Genomic DNA, 13,558 nt, shown 5'->3' with positions numbered 1-13,558 from the left:
GTGCACCCAATAGGTGAGGGTCAGGGTGGGGGGCAGTAGTATTTCCTGAAATGCAAGCTGCACTCCTTGAGAACATGCATTTCTTGCATTCTCCCCCCACAGCATCCTCAGCTTCCGTGGGGGTGGGGGGAGGCTGGAGGCATGGAAAGGAAGCAGAGGTCTTTGCTCACTGCTCTGCCTGTGGCTCAAAGTAATTTTCCAGCTCTCTCCTCCTGGGGAACAGTAGCGCATGCAAGAGCAGCCAGGGCTCCTTAAAAGGAGGCAAAAGGAGAACGTGGGTTTCAGCACGGCTGGACCGGCCGTCTCTCTCTGAGCAGGCGACGGGTGGAGGCTGGGCCAGAGAGCCCTTCTTGGTGCAGCTACAGCAGTCTGACAGCCCAGTGCTTGCCTGGCTGATCTGCCTGCCTGCCTCTCTTTCTCTCTCTCATCTCTGCTCCACGAGGGCCTCCCATTTCCTGTGGTCTTTTGCTCAGTGCTGCAGCTGGGGGTGGTGTGTGCGTGCGTGTGCAGTGTTGCTGTCTCTTTGCGTGGCATGTGGCAGACGTGGCGTCTCCTCCAAAGCTGGCAGTCCACCTCTGTCTCTCCAGGCATCTTCTGAGGCCTTTTCTGGCCTCTACACCAGGCAAACTGGGCTGGGGCAAAATTCACCTCCCACAGAAGGCAGAGGAACCATGGAGGAGGATGGACCATTCCACTGGTCCCTTTCTTGGAGGGGCCCAGCCAGACCATGTTCCAAGTGGCTCTTCAATACCGAAAGAATGATGGGGGGTTGCAGGACCCCAAAGCGGCTCCCTCAAAGCATGGGTGGGGGGGGGGGAGGGATGGCAGAATCTGAGGGCCTCAGACGCTGTGCATGTTCCCTGCAGGCAGGAAGTTATGAGGGGGGCTCTTTGTGACTAGAGAATAGCCCCGCCTTGCTCCTTCCACTTGCTCTGCCCCCACAGCCAGGTCATTAAAGAGAGCAGTTTGACCAGAAGGGTGGGGCACATTCTTTGGGGATGACTCTGCAGGGAGGGGGCAGCTTGGCCGGGTCTCAGCACTCTGGAGGTCCAGGAGGTTTCTGAATGGAACCTTTGTATGGGTCAGACAAGGCGCTTCCCTATGCCAGTAGGGTGGGCATCCTGGAATCTTTGCCTTGAGTTGCCAGTGCAGAGTGCAGAGTGTAGGGGAAGGGAGGGTGGGGCAGATTTCCCAGATAGCTTTCTCACCCTGTATAATTCAGAAGAGGTACAGGTGAGGAGCAGCTGTTCTGCCAGGGGAGGTGCTCCTATCCACTTTCTGTCAAGGCAGTGACTGGATGAGCTGCCTCCCAGCTCCAACTTTTCTCTTTCTTGAGACTGGTTGGGGGGTCTGTCCAAGGGGTCCACAGTGAAGCTATGGGGCTGCCACCTGCAGAGCCCCTTTGGCTGGGGCTTGGCGCAGGGAAGGACAGGCTGTGAACTTGCTGGATTTGGGCTTGGAAGTGTGGGTCCATTTCCCCCATGGCCTCAGGCAGACTGCACGCTTGACTCCCTCAGTTGCTCAGCTGTAAATTGGGGGTAATTGCAACTTTGCAAGGTCACTGTGAATTCAGAACATGAGAACAATTAGAGAGTGCTCTTCAGATTAAAAGTGCTGGATAAATTATTGAGAGGCAGTAAATAATTGAGCAGAGCTGTTCTAAGCAACAGATGGGAGCTGAACCGGAATCTGAGCAGAGCAGCTGCCCCACCTCCAGCTCCAAGTGGGGCAGGCCAACCAAGGCCTGATATAGGACCCGCTCCAGACTTGCTTCCTGTGGAGGTACCCGAAGCACAGCAAGTCTCGGCCCTGTCGGTCATCTGTTCGGCTGACCTTGCAGCTGGGCTGGGAGCTGCCTTTGGCCTCATATCCTGGCCAGCTGCCCATGTGAAACCTGGAGGTGGGGGAACAAGAATCTTGTGCCTGCTGCATCCTCCCACCCTCTTGGGGGAGGAGGGGGTCTTCCAGGGCAAGGGTTTGCTGCCAGTTAGACTTGGCTGCCGGCCGCGTCATCCAGACACACCTCTGCATTCCTGCTGTATAGGGAGGGGCATGGTCTGGCTCAGTGTGCAACCCCGTCTGCAACAGGCTGACCCCTCCCTTGGATCTGAGATGACATGCTGTGCAGTGTCCGTTTGCAAGCCCGTTCCCCCCACCCACCCCTGTACATGTGGTTTGTGTTGCATGTGTGGGACTTGGAGTGAGCAGAGCAAGTGGCGGCCTGTGGGCAGCCCCCTTTCCTCCTCCTCTTCTCCACCTTTCAGCCCTGCTCCTGTTAGGAGCTCAATCCGTATCTGTGGGCAGTCCTTTTTCTGGACGAGTGGGTTGCATGTTTGGGAGCAGAAGAAGCTGCCCTGTGGCCCTGATCCTCTCCTCTGTGCTTCAGTCTATTTCAGGGCCCTGGTGAATTTCACAAAGTCCATTGACTATTCCCCACGCCTAGATGATGTCAACTCGGAGGATTTCCAAGATGTCTCCAGAGCAGTAGTGGATACGGTGAGTGGCCCCGGCAGAGGCCGAAGTTCTGGCCCCCTTTCTCCCCCCCCCCCCCCTACCCCCGTTCACATTTTGGGAGTGCAGGCCTTGGGAACACCCGGGGGGGGGGGTCAGGCTCACAACCATGATCCCGCAGAGTCCTCCTGTCGCTCACGTCTGAGAGGGCACACGGCTGAAGCATGTCCTGTGGGGGCCTGCCCAGGGCCACGCTCTGAATCCCCCTTGTCTCCCTTTCCCCAGCTGGAGTCTGAATACAATAAGATCCCTGGAGAACAAATGGTCAGCGTGGTCTTTATCAAGTGAGTTGGGGGGTCACGCCTGAGCGGCCACTGCCTTCTCTGTGGGGCCAGCACTGGTGTCCTCATCCCCAGCACTCACTGGCAGAGAGAGAGTCAGAGGCGGGATGTGTGGGGCCCTTGGGGAGAGAGGGGTGAGCGGATGCCTGGGCTATAGGCAGGCATATAAACATTTTAAATAAATGAATGAATGAAATGAGATGCCTTACCCAGAACTCCTCCCGCCCCCTGGCCGTCTGCTTCCCTTTGCTCAGAGAGGAGCGTGTTCCTGGCTTCCTCCAGAAGCGTGCTGCTTTTTAAGAAAGAGCAGTTGTCCCGTGGCAGGTTCCTCAGGGTGCTGTGGCCATGCAGGAGCTTGAACTCCTGGCCGCGTGGTTGGGCCTCTCCTCTGGCAGATCAGGACCTTTTCCTCCCCTCCCCTCCCCCCCTTCACAGGGAGATCAACGGTGACATTTTTGTGGAGCTGGACGTGGGCTCTGAGGAGAATGTGGATGAGGAGCAGATCCGCCAGGTGCTCTATTCGGTCATCGAGAGTGGCTCCATTGCTTCTTACATCACCTCAACGTGGGGCTTCCAATTCCGGCGCCTGGGAGCAGGTAAACTAGCAGGCTGGCTACGTGTGTGTGCTTTGTGGGGGGAGGGGGGGTCATTCTGGGATTGAGAGTGGCTCCCGTAGTTAATTTTCTTCTTGCTTGCAGCCCAAACCCCACCTCCCCCCATTTCAGAGGAGCCTTCAGGTGAGTGTGCAGGTGGAGAAGTGGAGGGCACCCGGAGCTTTCCTTCCACCTGGGCACGCAGAGGAGGCAGGGCTGGGGTCAGTGAGGAGGAGACCATCTTGCTGTGCCCTGACCGGTTGAGTGGGGTGGGGCGGGGGGGGTCTGCTTCTGTGGCACCGGTGCTCCTGTCTCCCGTCCTGGGCCATGGCTGCCTGGGTTTTAGGGCGCTGGTCTTGCTGCTAGGACTCTGCTGAACCCACGGCTGGCTCAGGACAGCTGAGCCCTGAGGCTGACTGCAGGAGGTGCTGGGTCTGTGCAGCCAAGAGGCAGCATCCCCTGCGCATGGGTAGATTTCAAGGCCTGTTCTCTCTCACACAAGCATGGGGGGCGGGGGCGGGGGGGGGACATGCTTCAGTATTCCCAGCCATGCAGCCCCTCATGGAAGCTCCGGGTCTCTTTGCACTAAACCGCTTGATGCTGTGTTGTGTGTGTGTGTGAGCCTTTGCACGTGCAACTCCTGTGACTGCTCTGGGGCTGCTGGAAGGAAGGTGCTGGGGGGAACAGAGTCATCCCCCTGCCCCTGCTGCTGGGCAGAGTTGTGTGTGTTCCAGCCCAGCACTCCTTCTTTGACAGCACACACACACACCAGTTGTGCCATGTGCAGTGTCCCTGCCTGTGTTTGCAGCAGTGTGGAGAGCTCTTCCTGCACCATTTGCCTTGGGGAAGACCCTTAAGATGGAGGGCTCTGGTCTTCTCTGGGTGGGGGGAATCTGCCAGAAGTCAGATGGGTCCTGGGACTGTCAGGAAGCCCCCAGATGCTCTGCTTGCTAGCCAGTGGCTGTTTTGGGTGGTTGGGAGAGGGGATGCTTGTGCCTCTTGGAATTCTGCCTTCTCTTGTTTATTTCCCCTCTGCCTGGACCATCTTTGTGGATTCCCTCTGACTGTGTATCACTGATCAAGAACTGAGAGCAAAACATGTCCTAGGGGGAAGGGAGGCCTTTGCTAGGATCTGCACAAAGAGCCAGGCTTGGGGAGGGTTTTGGGCTCATCCGGCTTGGGATTGCAGCCCTGAACTGTGTGGCAAGCGTCCCACCGGGCAGAGACATTTGTTTTTTCCGTTGCTGGTGCCCGTCTGGACCCCTATGCCATGGGGCTGGCAGGGGAGGTTGCAACCAGCAGACTAGGTGTGGGTGCAATGCCCTCATGGCTTTGGTGAAGGGGGGGTTCAGAAATTCTCGCTCCAGGAACTCGGGGTGAGTAGCCCTCTTCTCCCCCCATTCTTGACTCTCACCTCTGCTCGCAGTGACCCCTGACGTACGTGCCTGCACTGGAGGGGAGTTTGCCTGCCGCAGTGGGGAGTGTGTGGACAGAGAGTTCCTCTGTGACCGCCGCCCAGATTGTCGGGACATGTCAGATGAGCTGGACTGCGGTGAGCCTTTGGGGAGGGGTGATTTGGGGCACTGCAGGGACAGCAGCAGCAGCAGAAGCCCCCCTCCCCCCCCACACAGATGACCCCATGGTGGAGGTTGTGCCAGGGGCTCAGCTTCCCTCCTCCCCTCCCCCCTTCCCACAGCCCACCTGCCACCCATGGAATGTGCTCGTGAGGAGTTCACCTGCGACAGTGGGGAATGCGTGCACCTGGCAGCCCACTGCGACGGACGCCCTGATTGCGGGGATGCCTCTGATGAGGATGGCTGCGATGAGGAAGGAGGTGAGGGGCACTTTCTTCTGGCTGGGAAACCCCCGTCCGATTGAGGGCAGCTGCATGGGCCTTGTGGCTTCTGCGGTTATTCTGCTACCCTCGAGCTCCCCTCCCGCGTGGCTTTCTGTGTCTTCTGCCGTGGGAAGGCCTTTGTCCCGCTCGTGTCTTTAGTATCCTGCTTGTCTCTGCCATTCACTCTCTCTGGGTTTGCTCTCAGTTGTGACCCCTCCAGGGGTCGCCACTCCCCCACGGCCAGCCACCACCCGGATTCCGGCCACCACAATGTCAGTCACATCTCGCCGGCCGCCGGCCACGGCCCCAGCTCGTAACGCCACCTCGAAGCCTCCCCTGGTCCCGGGGGTGCGCCCTTGCCGGAAGGATGAGGCGGTCTGTGCCAACAAGCAGTGCATCTCTCGGGACTACCTGTGCGACGGCGAGAGAGACTGCCAAGATGGCAGCGACGAGCTGAACTGCGGTGGGCGCTCTGTGCTGAGGGGGACGGGGCTGTCTTTCGAGCGGGCACGGCGTAGCAGGAGGAGCTGGGGGGGGGGCTCTGCAGGGAAGCCAGCATGCTGACTCCCCCCCCCCCCGTCTTCCCAACAGGCACACCCATTCCTTGCGAGCCCAATGAGTTCAAGTGTCGGAATGGGCATTGCGCCCTCAAGCTGTGGCGATGTGACGGAGACAATGACTGCGGGGATGGCTCAGACGAGCTGAACTGCCGTAAGATCCTGCAGCGCTGGGCGGGGTGGGGGGTTGGGGGGACAGCCTGCCTGCCTGCCTGGCTCTAGGTGTGCCCCCAGCCTCCTCCGGGCCAACAGGGGTCCTCCTAGCACATCTGCCCCGTTCGGAGTTCAAAAGGCCGTGCTGGGGAAGAAAGTCCAAGCTGACCAGCATGGCAGCCACTGTGCCCTTCCCAGCCCAGGCTCCTCTGGAGTGTGGGGCTTTCCCCAACAGGGCCTGTGTGAGCCCGCCTCTAGGCCGCTCCCGTTGCTTATGCACCTGTCTGCCCCACAGCCACCAAGGGGCCCAGTGACACCTGCGGCCCTGACCAGTTTGTCTGCGTGGCCAGCCACACCTGCATCCCCGCCAGCTACCACTGTGATGAGGAGCCCGACTGCTCGGATCGCTCAGACGAGATTGGCTGCAGTGAGTGTGATGGGATGTGGGGCGGGGCCAGCTCACCTCTGGTGTGGAAGAGGCAGGGGGAAATCACGCTGGCCTTAGCAGGCAGGCAGGGTTGCCCTCCCTTGGGACATCTTCCTACTCTGAGAGCCCCAAAGGTTACGTGAAGACATTGCACCTCCGATCAGACAGGGTGCTAAGAACTGCTCATCTGTCCAGGAAAGGGGTGTCTCTGAGGGGCTTGCTGCCAAAGGTATTCCTTGGAGGTGCCAGAAACAGGCCCTGAAACCACACGGCGTTAGTCGCTTCCATGAAGCCCTCCTTTGTCCAGGGAATCGGGCCGCCTCTGAAAGGAAGGCTGCCAGAGGGTGTCCAATGCCTTCTCGTCCTTTGTAGAAGCCGCCCTCCCAACATCCGGGGGCCATGAGTCTCACAGGATATCAGTGTGTCATGTGACGATCCATACTGGCTTTGGCAGCGGCTTTCTGTGCTTCCCCCTTCTCTTCTCCCTCTGGTGTCCCCCCCCCCTGCAGCCCCTCCGCAGGTGATCACGCCTCCTGAAGAGTCCATCCAGGCTGCCCCCGGGGAGACCGTCCGTTTCACCTGTGTGGCCATTGGAGTGCCCACCCCCATCATCACCTGGAGGCTCAATTGGGGCCACATCCCCCCCAGCCGCAGGTAGGCCAGCACTCTGTGGGTGCCCCACTGCCCTGCCCCTTTGGGATTCTGTGGCCCTGACCCTCTTGTTGTGCTGGCAGGGTGTCCATCACCAGCGAGAAGGGCCGTGGGACCCTGGTCATCCAGGACGTCAAGGAGGCCGACCAGGGTGCCTACACCTGCGAGGCCATCAACGCCCGTGGGATGGTGTTCGGCATCCCCGATGGCGTGCTGAGTCTCTCCCCTGGGCAAGGTGAGTGAGTGAGTGGCAGAGCAATGGGGCAGAGGTGTCTGGAGACACCTGTCCTGGGTCTTTTCTCTGCTGTCCAAGAATGCCATGGCTGTGTACGCGGCTGACCTTATTTTATTCTCACAGCAGTCCTGTGAGGGAGGCGTGGCTGTGAAAATGGTGGCTGGGCAGACACTCCCCAGGAGCATCACAGCGGGACAAGGGTTCTGGACACCACCTTGGCTCCGGGGGGGGGGGGGGGGGAGCCCAGAGCTAGGCTGCTGCTGCTGCTCAGAAAGGGCTCCATAACGGAGTACAAGGCTCAGGACGTCAGGAAGCTACAGGCATGGCTGTGCCTCTGAGCATGCACAGAGTGCAGATTTTGCTGATCCCATGCTGGGTCTGAGCCCCTCTGATCTGTGCCCTCTCTTTCAGGGCCTTGTTCTGAAGGGCACTTCTACGTCAAGGACACCTCCCGGTGCCTGCCCTGCTTCTGTTTTGGCATCACCAAAGCATGTCACAGCAGTAGCCGCCACCGTAGCCAGATTCACTTGCGCTTCGATATGCCCGATGACTTCAAAGGTAAGGTGGGAGGGTGGGGGAGTCAGGGACGGGGGCTTGGGCAAAAGGGGTACAGGGACGCAGCCTTGTCCTGGGTTCCAGGAGGCTCTTTCTGAGGTCCAGGAGGTGTCTGGCAAGGCAGAGCCCTTGTTGGCACTTAGACATCTGAGCATGTGCCAAGTGCTGCATACCGACAAACTCACCGAGCCCCTCTCTCCCCCTCCTAGGTGTTAATGTGACCACACCAGCTCAGCCTGGTGTGCCCCCCCTCTCCTCCACACAGCTGCAGGTTGACCCCAGCTTACAGGAGTTCCAGCTGGTTGACCTCTCTCGCCGCTTCCTGGCTCAGGAGTCTTTCTGGACACTCCCCAGCCAGTTCCTGGGGAACAAGGTGAGGGGCCAGTGCAGGGCTCAGGGACAGGTACCTTTAGCCGCATCTGTGCCCCACTGCCAGTCCCCCCCACCCCCGAGTGGGATCTTGGCTCTGGGTATCAGGGGTGCCCTTGGCATCTTGCTGGCCCTCGCCTTGTGGCTGGAGAGCTCTCTCCTTCTCTGAATTGCTTGCAGCTGGATTCCTATGGCGGCTACCTCAACTTCAAGGTGCGCTACAGCCTGGCCCGTGGCCAATCGGAGCCAGTGCACAAGCCCAACGTTGTCATTGTGGGGAACGGGCAGAAGCTCCTCTACCGAGTGCAGGTGCCCACGCAGCCCCTGGTGGGGAATCAGCGCCAGATCCAGTTTGTTGAGGTGGGTCACCGAAAGAGGCGTGCTGTGTTCCTGGCACGTGCTGCTTGTGCCAGAACCCCTGTGTGACGGGCTGTGGTTGAAATGCCGATTTTGTGAACTTAGGCAGGAAGGGATGGGCCAGTGTTTGCCTGTTGCGGCCCTTCCTGGCATACCCAGGAATTGTTGATCGCCACTTTGGGATGGTAGGTGAATTTCCTCCTGGCCAGCCTGGAGTCTGGAGTTTTTTGCTGGAGGGGGGATCACTTGGGCATGAAGTTGGGGTCACTGTGGGTGGGCAGGTAGTTGTGAGTTCTTGCATTGTGCAGGGGGTTGGACTAGGTGACCCTGAAGGTTGCTTCCAGCTCTAGGATTCCTGTGTGTAGGAATGCTCTCCTGCATCAGACCCCTCTGCCACCCCCATCCTTTATCCCACAGGGCCGGTGATACACAAGGACAGGCAGCCATAGCCATTCCTGCTTGGCTTTCCCCTGGAGTTCAGAGCTAGCAGGCCTCTGTAGTTAGCAGGGCTGCCATAGAGCTACTTATTTGGGCATTGAAAGAGGCTTATGTACCAAGTTACCTGCAGTGAGCTCAAGCAAGTGAGCCAAGGTGCACACATACACATTTTCTTTCCTGACTGCTGAGGGGCACCATCCATGGTTCTGCAGGTGTACAAAGCGCCCCAGTGCATTATCCTCACACACACAGCCCAGCCCTACCTCATGTGACGCTTCCCAGCGCCTGACCTGTCCTAGCGGGCAAATTGGACATCGTGAGCCTCCCTCCCTCTCCAGCACGCTGCAGGCCCACAGCTGAGGAGCTGGAAGGGGGACATTTGCCCAAGTCTGCTTTACCCCCTTTGCAGGAAAACTGGCAGAAGGAGTCAGGTGCCCAGGTAAGCCGGGAGGAGCTGCTGCTCACCTTGCAGAATCTGGAGGCCATCATGATCCAGACCGTCTACGACAACCGAATGGCCAGTGTGGGCTTGAGTGACATCGTCATGGACACCACCACCACGGAGGCCACGGGCCTGGGCCTGGCACATGCCATCGAACACTGCAGGTGCTCATTTGGGGAAGGTGGAGAGCAGCCCTTGTCAGTCCTGGGAGCAATTCCAGATAGTGCTCATGGGGAGGGGGATGCCTTGGCTTGCCAATTGTAGACCGTCCAACAAATCTGAGCCTCCATCGGCCCTTAGAAGGATAAAAGCCAGCACACTGTTAAAACATGCACTCAAAACCCAGTACAGCCAGCTAAGAACAGTTTACCTTCCATCAAATGCCTCATGACAAAGTGCTTTATTTACACCCAGGTCTACTCTGAATTCTGCTCTTGGTGAGTCAAGCCTCATTAGCTGAAACACTCCAATTAGGTCTGCTTTGTCAAACCCTCAGAGAAAGATTTACCTCTGACGGCACAGTGAAGTTTGTCGGCTAAACGTCAGATCCCCTTCCAAGAAACCAACAGTTTCTCTTGAGTGAATGGTTTTTTAATGTAAAATAAACATAACTGTTTTGATTAGATAAGAACTTAAAATAAGGTGACCAGATTGCTCCACTTTTGGAGGGACATCTGGGGGCACCTGGCAAATTATACTTATGTTGAAATTTAAAAAATATATGTTACCATACTATTTTTGCGTTCTATGCGTTCTATGCAAATTTTTGTTGCTCCATATAGACCAAATTTTTAATCAAGACCCCCCCTCACACCTGGTCAATGGTGTCCTGCTTTACCAAAGTTGAAATCTAGTCACCTTAACCTAAAAAATAGAGAGATACAAGTACTTTCAGAGGAAAAACATGCAATTAGGACAAAATTTGCCCTTCTCAACTTGAGCAACATTATTAATGATGAGTGCTCCTTAAAGAGTAAAGATAATCAGATTTTAGTGTGCAAGAAGGGAAGCTCAGCATACCAAACTGCAAGGTGCATTTTACTAGAAGCTGCCGGAAGGCATCCTCATCAGGCTCCCCCCTCTTCCAAGGAACACTTTTATAGATTCAAGTGGGTAGCCCTGTCGGTCTGTCTGAAGCACTTTTATAGAGAAGGTGATAATTCGGAGCATGAGATAAATCATTAAACTTTGACCCCTGCTTGTTGCCTTAAGTAAACTAATTAAAACCTAGTGCTAATTATTTTTAATGAACAGTAATTATGAATCCTAGCATACATCTTGGTAATTACTAATTAAAAACTCTCAAGGAAAGATTTCCATTCTAAATGTAGAAATTGTTCTAGTTAATTCGGTGTAAATCTGTTATCACAAAATCTATTTTAATGAGTTGTTTTGTTAAGAACAAGTTTTGTTACAGTGTTTAAACCACAGTTGAACTTACTGATTTAAAACAGCTACAGGAGAGAACATGGATTATTAACCTACAGAAAGGTGATTTATGCTAGGAGTGGAGCGTTACGGGCTGATAGCCTTTCCTAACCTGGCCAGTGAATGTGCATGCTGCACCCGCTCCTGCTCTGATACGGCCTTCCAGGGGGATGAAGCTGCCTCAGGGGATGGCTCTGTGATCCGCTGCTTGCCAAGTGAGCCATCCTTGCGGAGGACTTCCGGTGAAATACAAAGGACTCCAGCCTTTGCAGCCCAACAATCTGGCAATTGCTGAAGCAAGATGGGGCTTAAATGAATAGCATCAAAGTGATGGAGGGCGGAGTTTCTTCAGCAGTGAGCAGGGGGGCAAAAAACTGCCTGCACCAGTTCAGGACTGGAGTGAGCAAGATCTCTGCATGGAGAGAGGGACACCCCTGGCGCCCGCACTCATGTTGGCTTCGCAAGGGGCATTCAGGCCCCGCATTTGTCTTACAGATTTTATTGTAAGGTCAGGGATGTTTCAGACGATGGAAGGAGCAGGTGGTAAGCAAGTGGAGGCATGGAACAGCCCCCCTGGGACCAGCCCCCCCTCCTCCCGGTGAGTGCTGCCCCCTCCAGCTGCTCTTGGTCTGCTTGCAGGTGTCCCGTTGGCTACTCGGGCCTGTCGTGCGAGCGGTGTGACGCCCAGTTCAAGCGTGTTCCTGGTGGACGCTACTTGGGCACCTGTTCTGGCTGCAGCTGCCATGGCCATGCCACCTCCTGTGACCCAGTCTTTGGGCATTGCCTGGTAAGATGGGGGGACAGAATGGAGTGGAGGCAGCCCCAGGGACTGGCCACAAGATGCACCTTACACACACATGCATGCACAAAAGGACTCAGGATTTGGGCTGCTAAGCTCTCTAAGACATACATATACTTGCACGGGGGTGCTTCTCATCACAGCTCCGTGGAAATCAGTTCCCTCTCCCAAACCCAGCTCCTTCAAGAATGAGTCCTCTGGGGTTGAAAGTCTAGCTGCCTTGGGTCCGGTTGAGATGGATGATCCCATGAGCCCATGGGAGGTAGGGGTCTCCAGATAAGATCCAGGCCCTATAACCCTCAAGGGTGCCCCTTTATGCCACCTTTGCTTTCTCTCCTCCCACCCAGAACTGCCAGCACAACACAGAAGGACCTCAGTGTAACCACTGCAAGCCAGGTTTCTTTGGTGATGCCACCAAGGGCACTCCCATGGCCTGCCGCCCTTGCCCCTGCCCCTACACCGCAGCTCCCCGCAGGTGAGTGCAAGCTCTCAAGGGAACAGAAGCCAGACTTGACCTTGGGAAACAGTGGTGGGTTCAGGGCTCCGTGGCGTCTGCAGAGGTCTTCCACAGGCAGGATAGTGACTGGGTATACTTTGAGGCCCCATACCCTATCCCTTCAGATCTTCTGGGCAGTATGGGGGCTGATGGAGGCCAGATTTGCTTGTGCACTTCTGGCCCTATGCCCAGCTGTTATTCGGAACGTTCTCCACGAGAGTCATGTTTGTGCCCACCAACCGAGGCTATGCGGGAGAACGGAGGGTGAATCTGGTCTCCCCTTGCAGGTTTTCCAGCACCTGCTTCCTGGACACAGATGGGCAAGCCACTTGTGATGCCTGTGCCCCTGGCTACACAGGCCGTCGCTGCGAGAGGTGAGCAGGTGGGGGCGGCAGGCATCCGATCTCCTTACATGTATATTCCTTGCGAAGTCACAGGCATGCCAGGAATTCCCCTGTGGGAAGCTGCAGGCCGTGATCTTGTCTCATGTGTTCTTCCAGGTGTGCCCCCGGCTATGAAGGGAACCCCATCCAGCCAGGGGGGTCGTGCGTGAGGATTGGTGAGTGAAACCATGCCTCTTCCAAAAGCGGGTGGGTGGTGCAAACCCGTGTCTGAGGTGATTTGGGGTGGAACATAAAAACATGACTTCTGTGGGAGGGAGGGCCTGGGCCACTGCAAAGGGAAGGGGCCGCTCCCTGCACTGGGGCTGTCGTGGCTCCGTTTCCCTTCCTGACCGGATGCAGTGAGGACTGTTCTACGGTGTGCATCTTGTGCGTGGCCAGTGGGGGGGACTCTCTTGGCAGAATGTTCCAGCACGTATCCTCCTGCTCTCCTCACCACGCAGCATCTCCCCTCTTTCTCCTCTCTTGGGACAGGGCAGGAGATAGTCAGGTGTGATGAGCGAGGCAGCCAAGAGGCCTCCGAAGGTGCTTGCCACTGCAAGGTAAGCTGGAGCAGAGCAGCCGAGGCTGTGGAATCGTAAATGAGGTGGACTTTGTGCTGCTTGGAGAAGAACCTCCCTTCCACACAGACACACAGGCACTCTCGGTCTGTCTCCGTTTTTCTCTGCCTCCTGGAAAACAAAGTCCCCCTTTGATCTTAAATTCACTGAGAAGTTTCTCTGGCCGCGCAGGGCCTCCCTTGCAAGCCGTGATTTCTGCTCCATCGCTGGCTGGAGGATGGGATTACTGTCTGTCCCCCCCCCCCCCTCTCAGGATCTAAAATATCAGAGTTGCTTTGCTAACTCAGGCAGACGCTCCATCTTGGTAAGCAGCCGGCCTCTGTCAAGGATGCCTTCCTCCTGTTGTTTGTCCCCGGCTGGTGGCATGTAGGGCTAGACTGCCTCTGAATATGGAGGCTGCAGCTAGCTGTGGTGGCTGGAGGTGTCCCCTGCGCCACCAAGACGAGTACCCTGCGTGTGTGTTGGGGG

The 13,558-nt window shown here is 56.8% G+C and overlaps 2 protein-coding genes across 18 annotated transcripts in view; one reads left to right on the top strand and one right to left on the bottom strand.

Annotated features, from left to right (window-relative positions):
* LOC143824435 (proproteinase E-like) overlaps positions 1-13,558 on the bottom strand; it is a 193,012-nt gene that overhangs the window by 41,839 nt on the left and 137,615 nt on the right. The window lies entirely within an intron of this gene.
* Positions 1-13,558, top strand: part of HSPG2 (heparan sulfate proteoglycan 2) — a 97,016-nt gene that overhangs the window by 43,826 nt on the left and 39,632 nt on the right. For 12 of the 17 annotated variants that reach the window (XM_077311738.1, XM_077311740.1, XM_077311745.1 and 9 more), the window contains 20 exons: positions 2,387-2,496; positions 2,737-2,795; positions 3,228-3,388; positions 3,491-3,529; positions 4,812-4,937; positions 5,082-5,219; positions 5,428-5,685; positions 5,814-5,933; positions 6,228-6,359; positions 6,869-7,013; positions 7,094-7,245; positions 7,657-7,803; positions 8,010-8,173; positions 8,350-8,529; positions 9,374-9,570; positions 11,474-11,621; positions 11,981-12,108; positions 12,417-12,503; positions 12,630-12,688; positions 13,005-13,072. In XM_077311738.1, the coding sequence (XP_077167853.1) occupies positions 2,387-2,496; positions 2,737-2,795; positions 3,228-3,388; positions 3,491-3,529; positions 4,812-4,937; positions 5,082-5,219; positions 5,428-5,685; positions 5,814-5,933; positions 6,228-6,359; positions 6,869-7,013; positions 7,094-7,245; positions 7,657-7,803; positions 8,010-8,173; positions 8,350-8,529; positions 9,374-9,570; positions 11,474-11,621; positions 11,981-12,108; positions 12,417-12,503; positions 12,630-12,688; positions 13,005-13,072 (2,618 nt within the window). The remainder of the gene's footprint in view (positions 1-2,386; positions 2,497-2,736; positions 2,796-3,227; positions 3,389-3,490; positions 3,530-4,811; positions 4,938-5,081; positions 5,220-5,427; positions 5,686-5,813; positions 5,934-6,227; positions 6,360-6,868; positions 7,014-7,093; positions 7,246-7,656; positions 7,804-8,009; positions 8,174-8,349; positions 8,530-9,373; positions 9,571-11,473; positions 11,622-11,980; positions 12,109-12,416; positions 12,504-12,629; positions 12,689-13,004; positions 13,073-13,558) is intronic. The other 5 variants (XM_077311747.1, XM_077311746.1, XM_077311748.1 and 2 more) reach the window with 2 other exon arrangements.

This window comes from Paroedura picta, chromosome 15 (assembly GCF_049243985.1).
Source record: "Paroedura picta isolate Pp20150507F chromosome 15, Ppicta_v3.0, whole genome shotgun sequence".
NCBI lineage: Eukaryota > Metazoa > Chordata > Lepidosauria > Squamata > Gekkonidae > Paroedura > Paroedura picta.
This window is presented reverse-complemented; position numbering and strand designations above follow the sequence as displayed.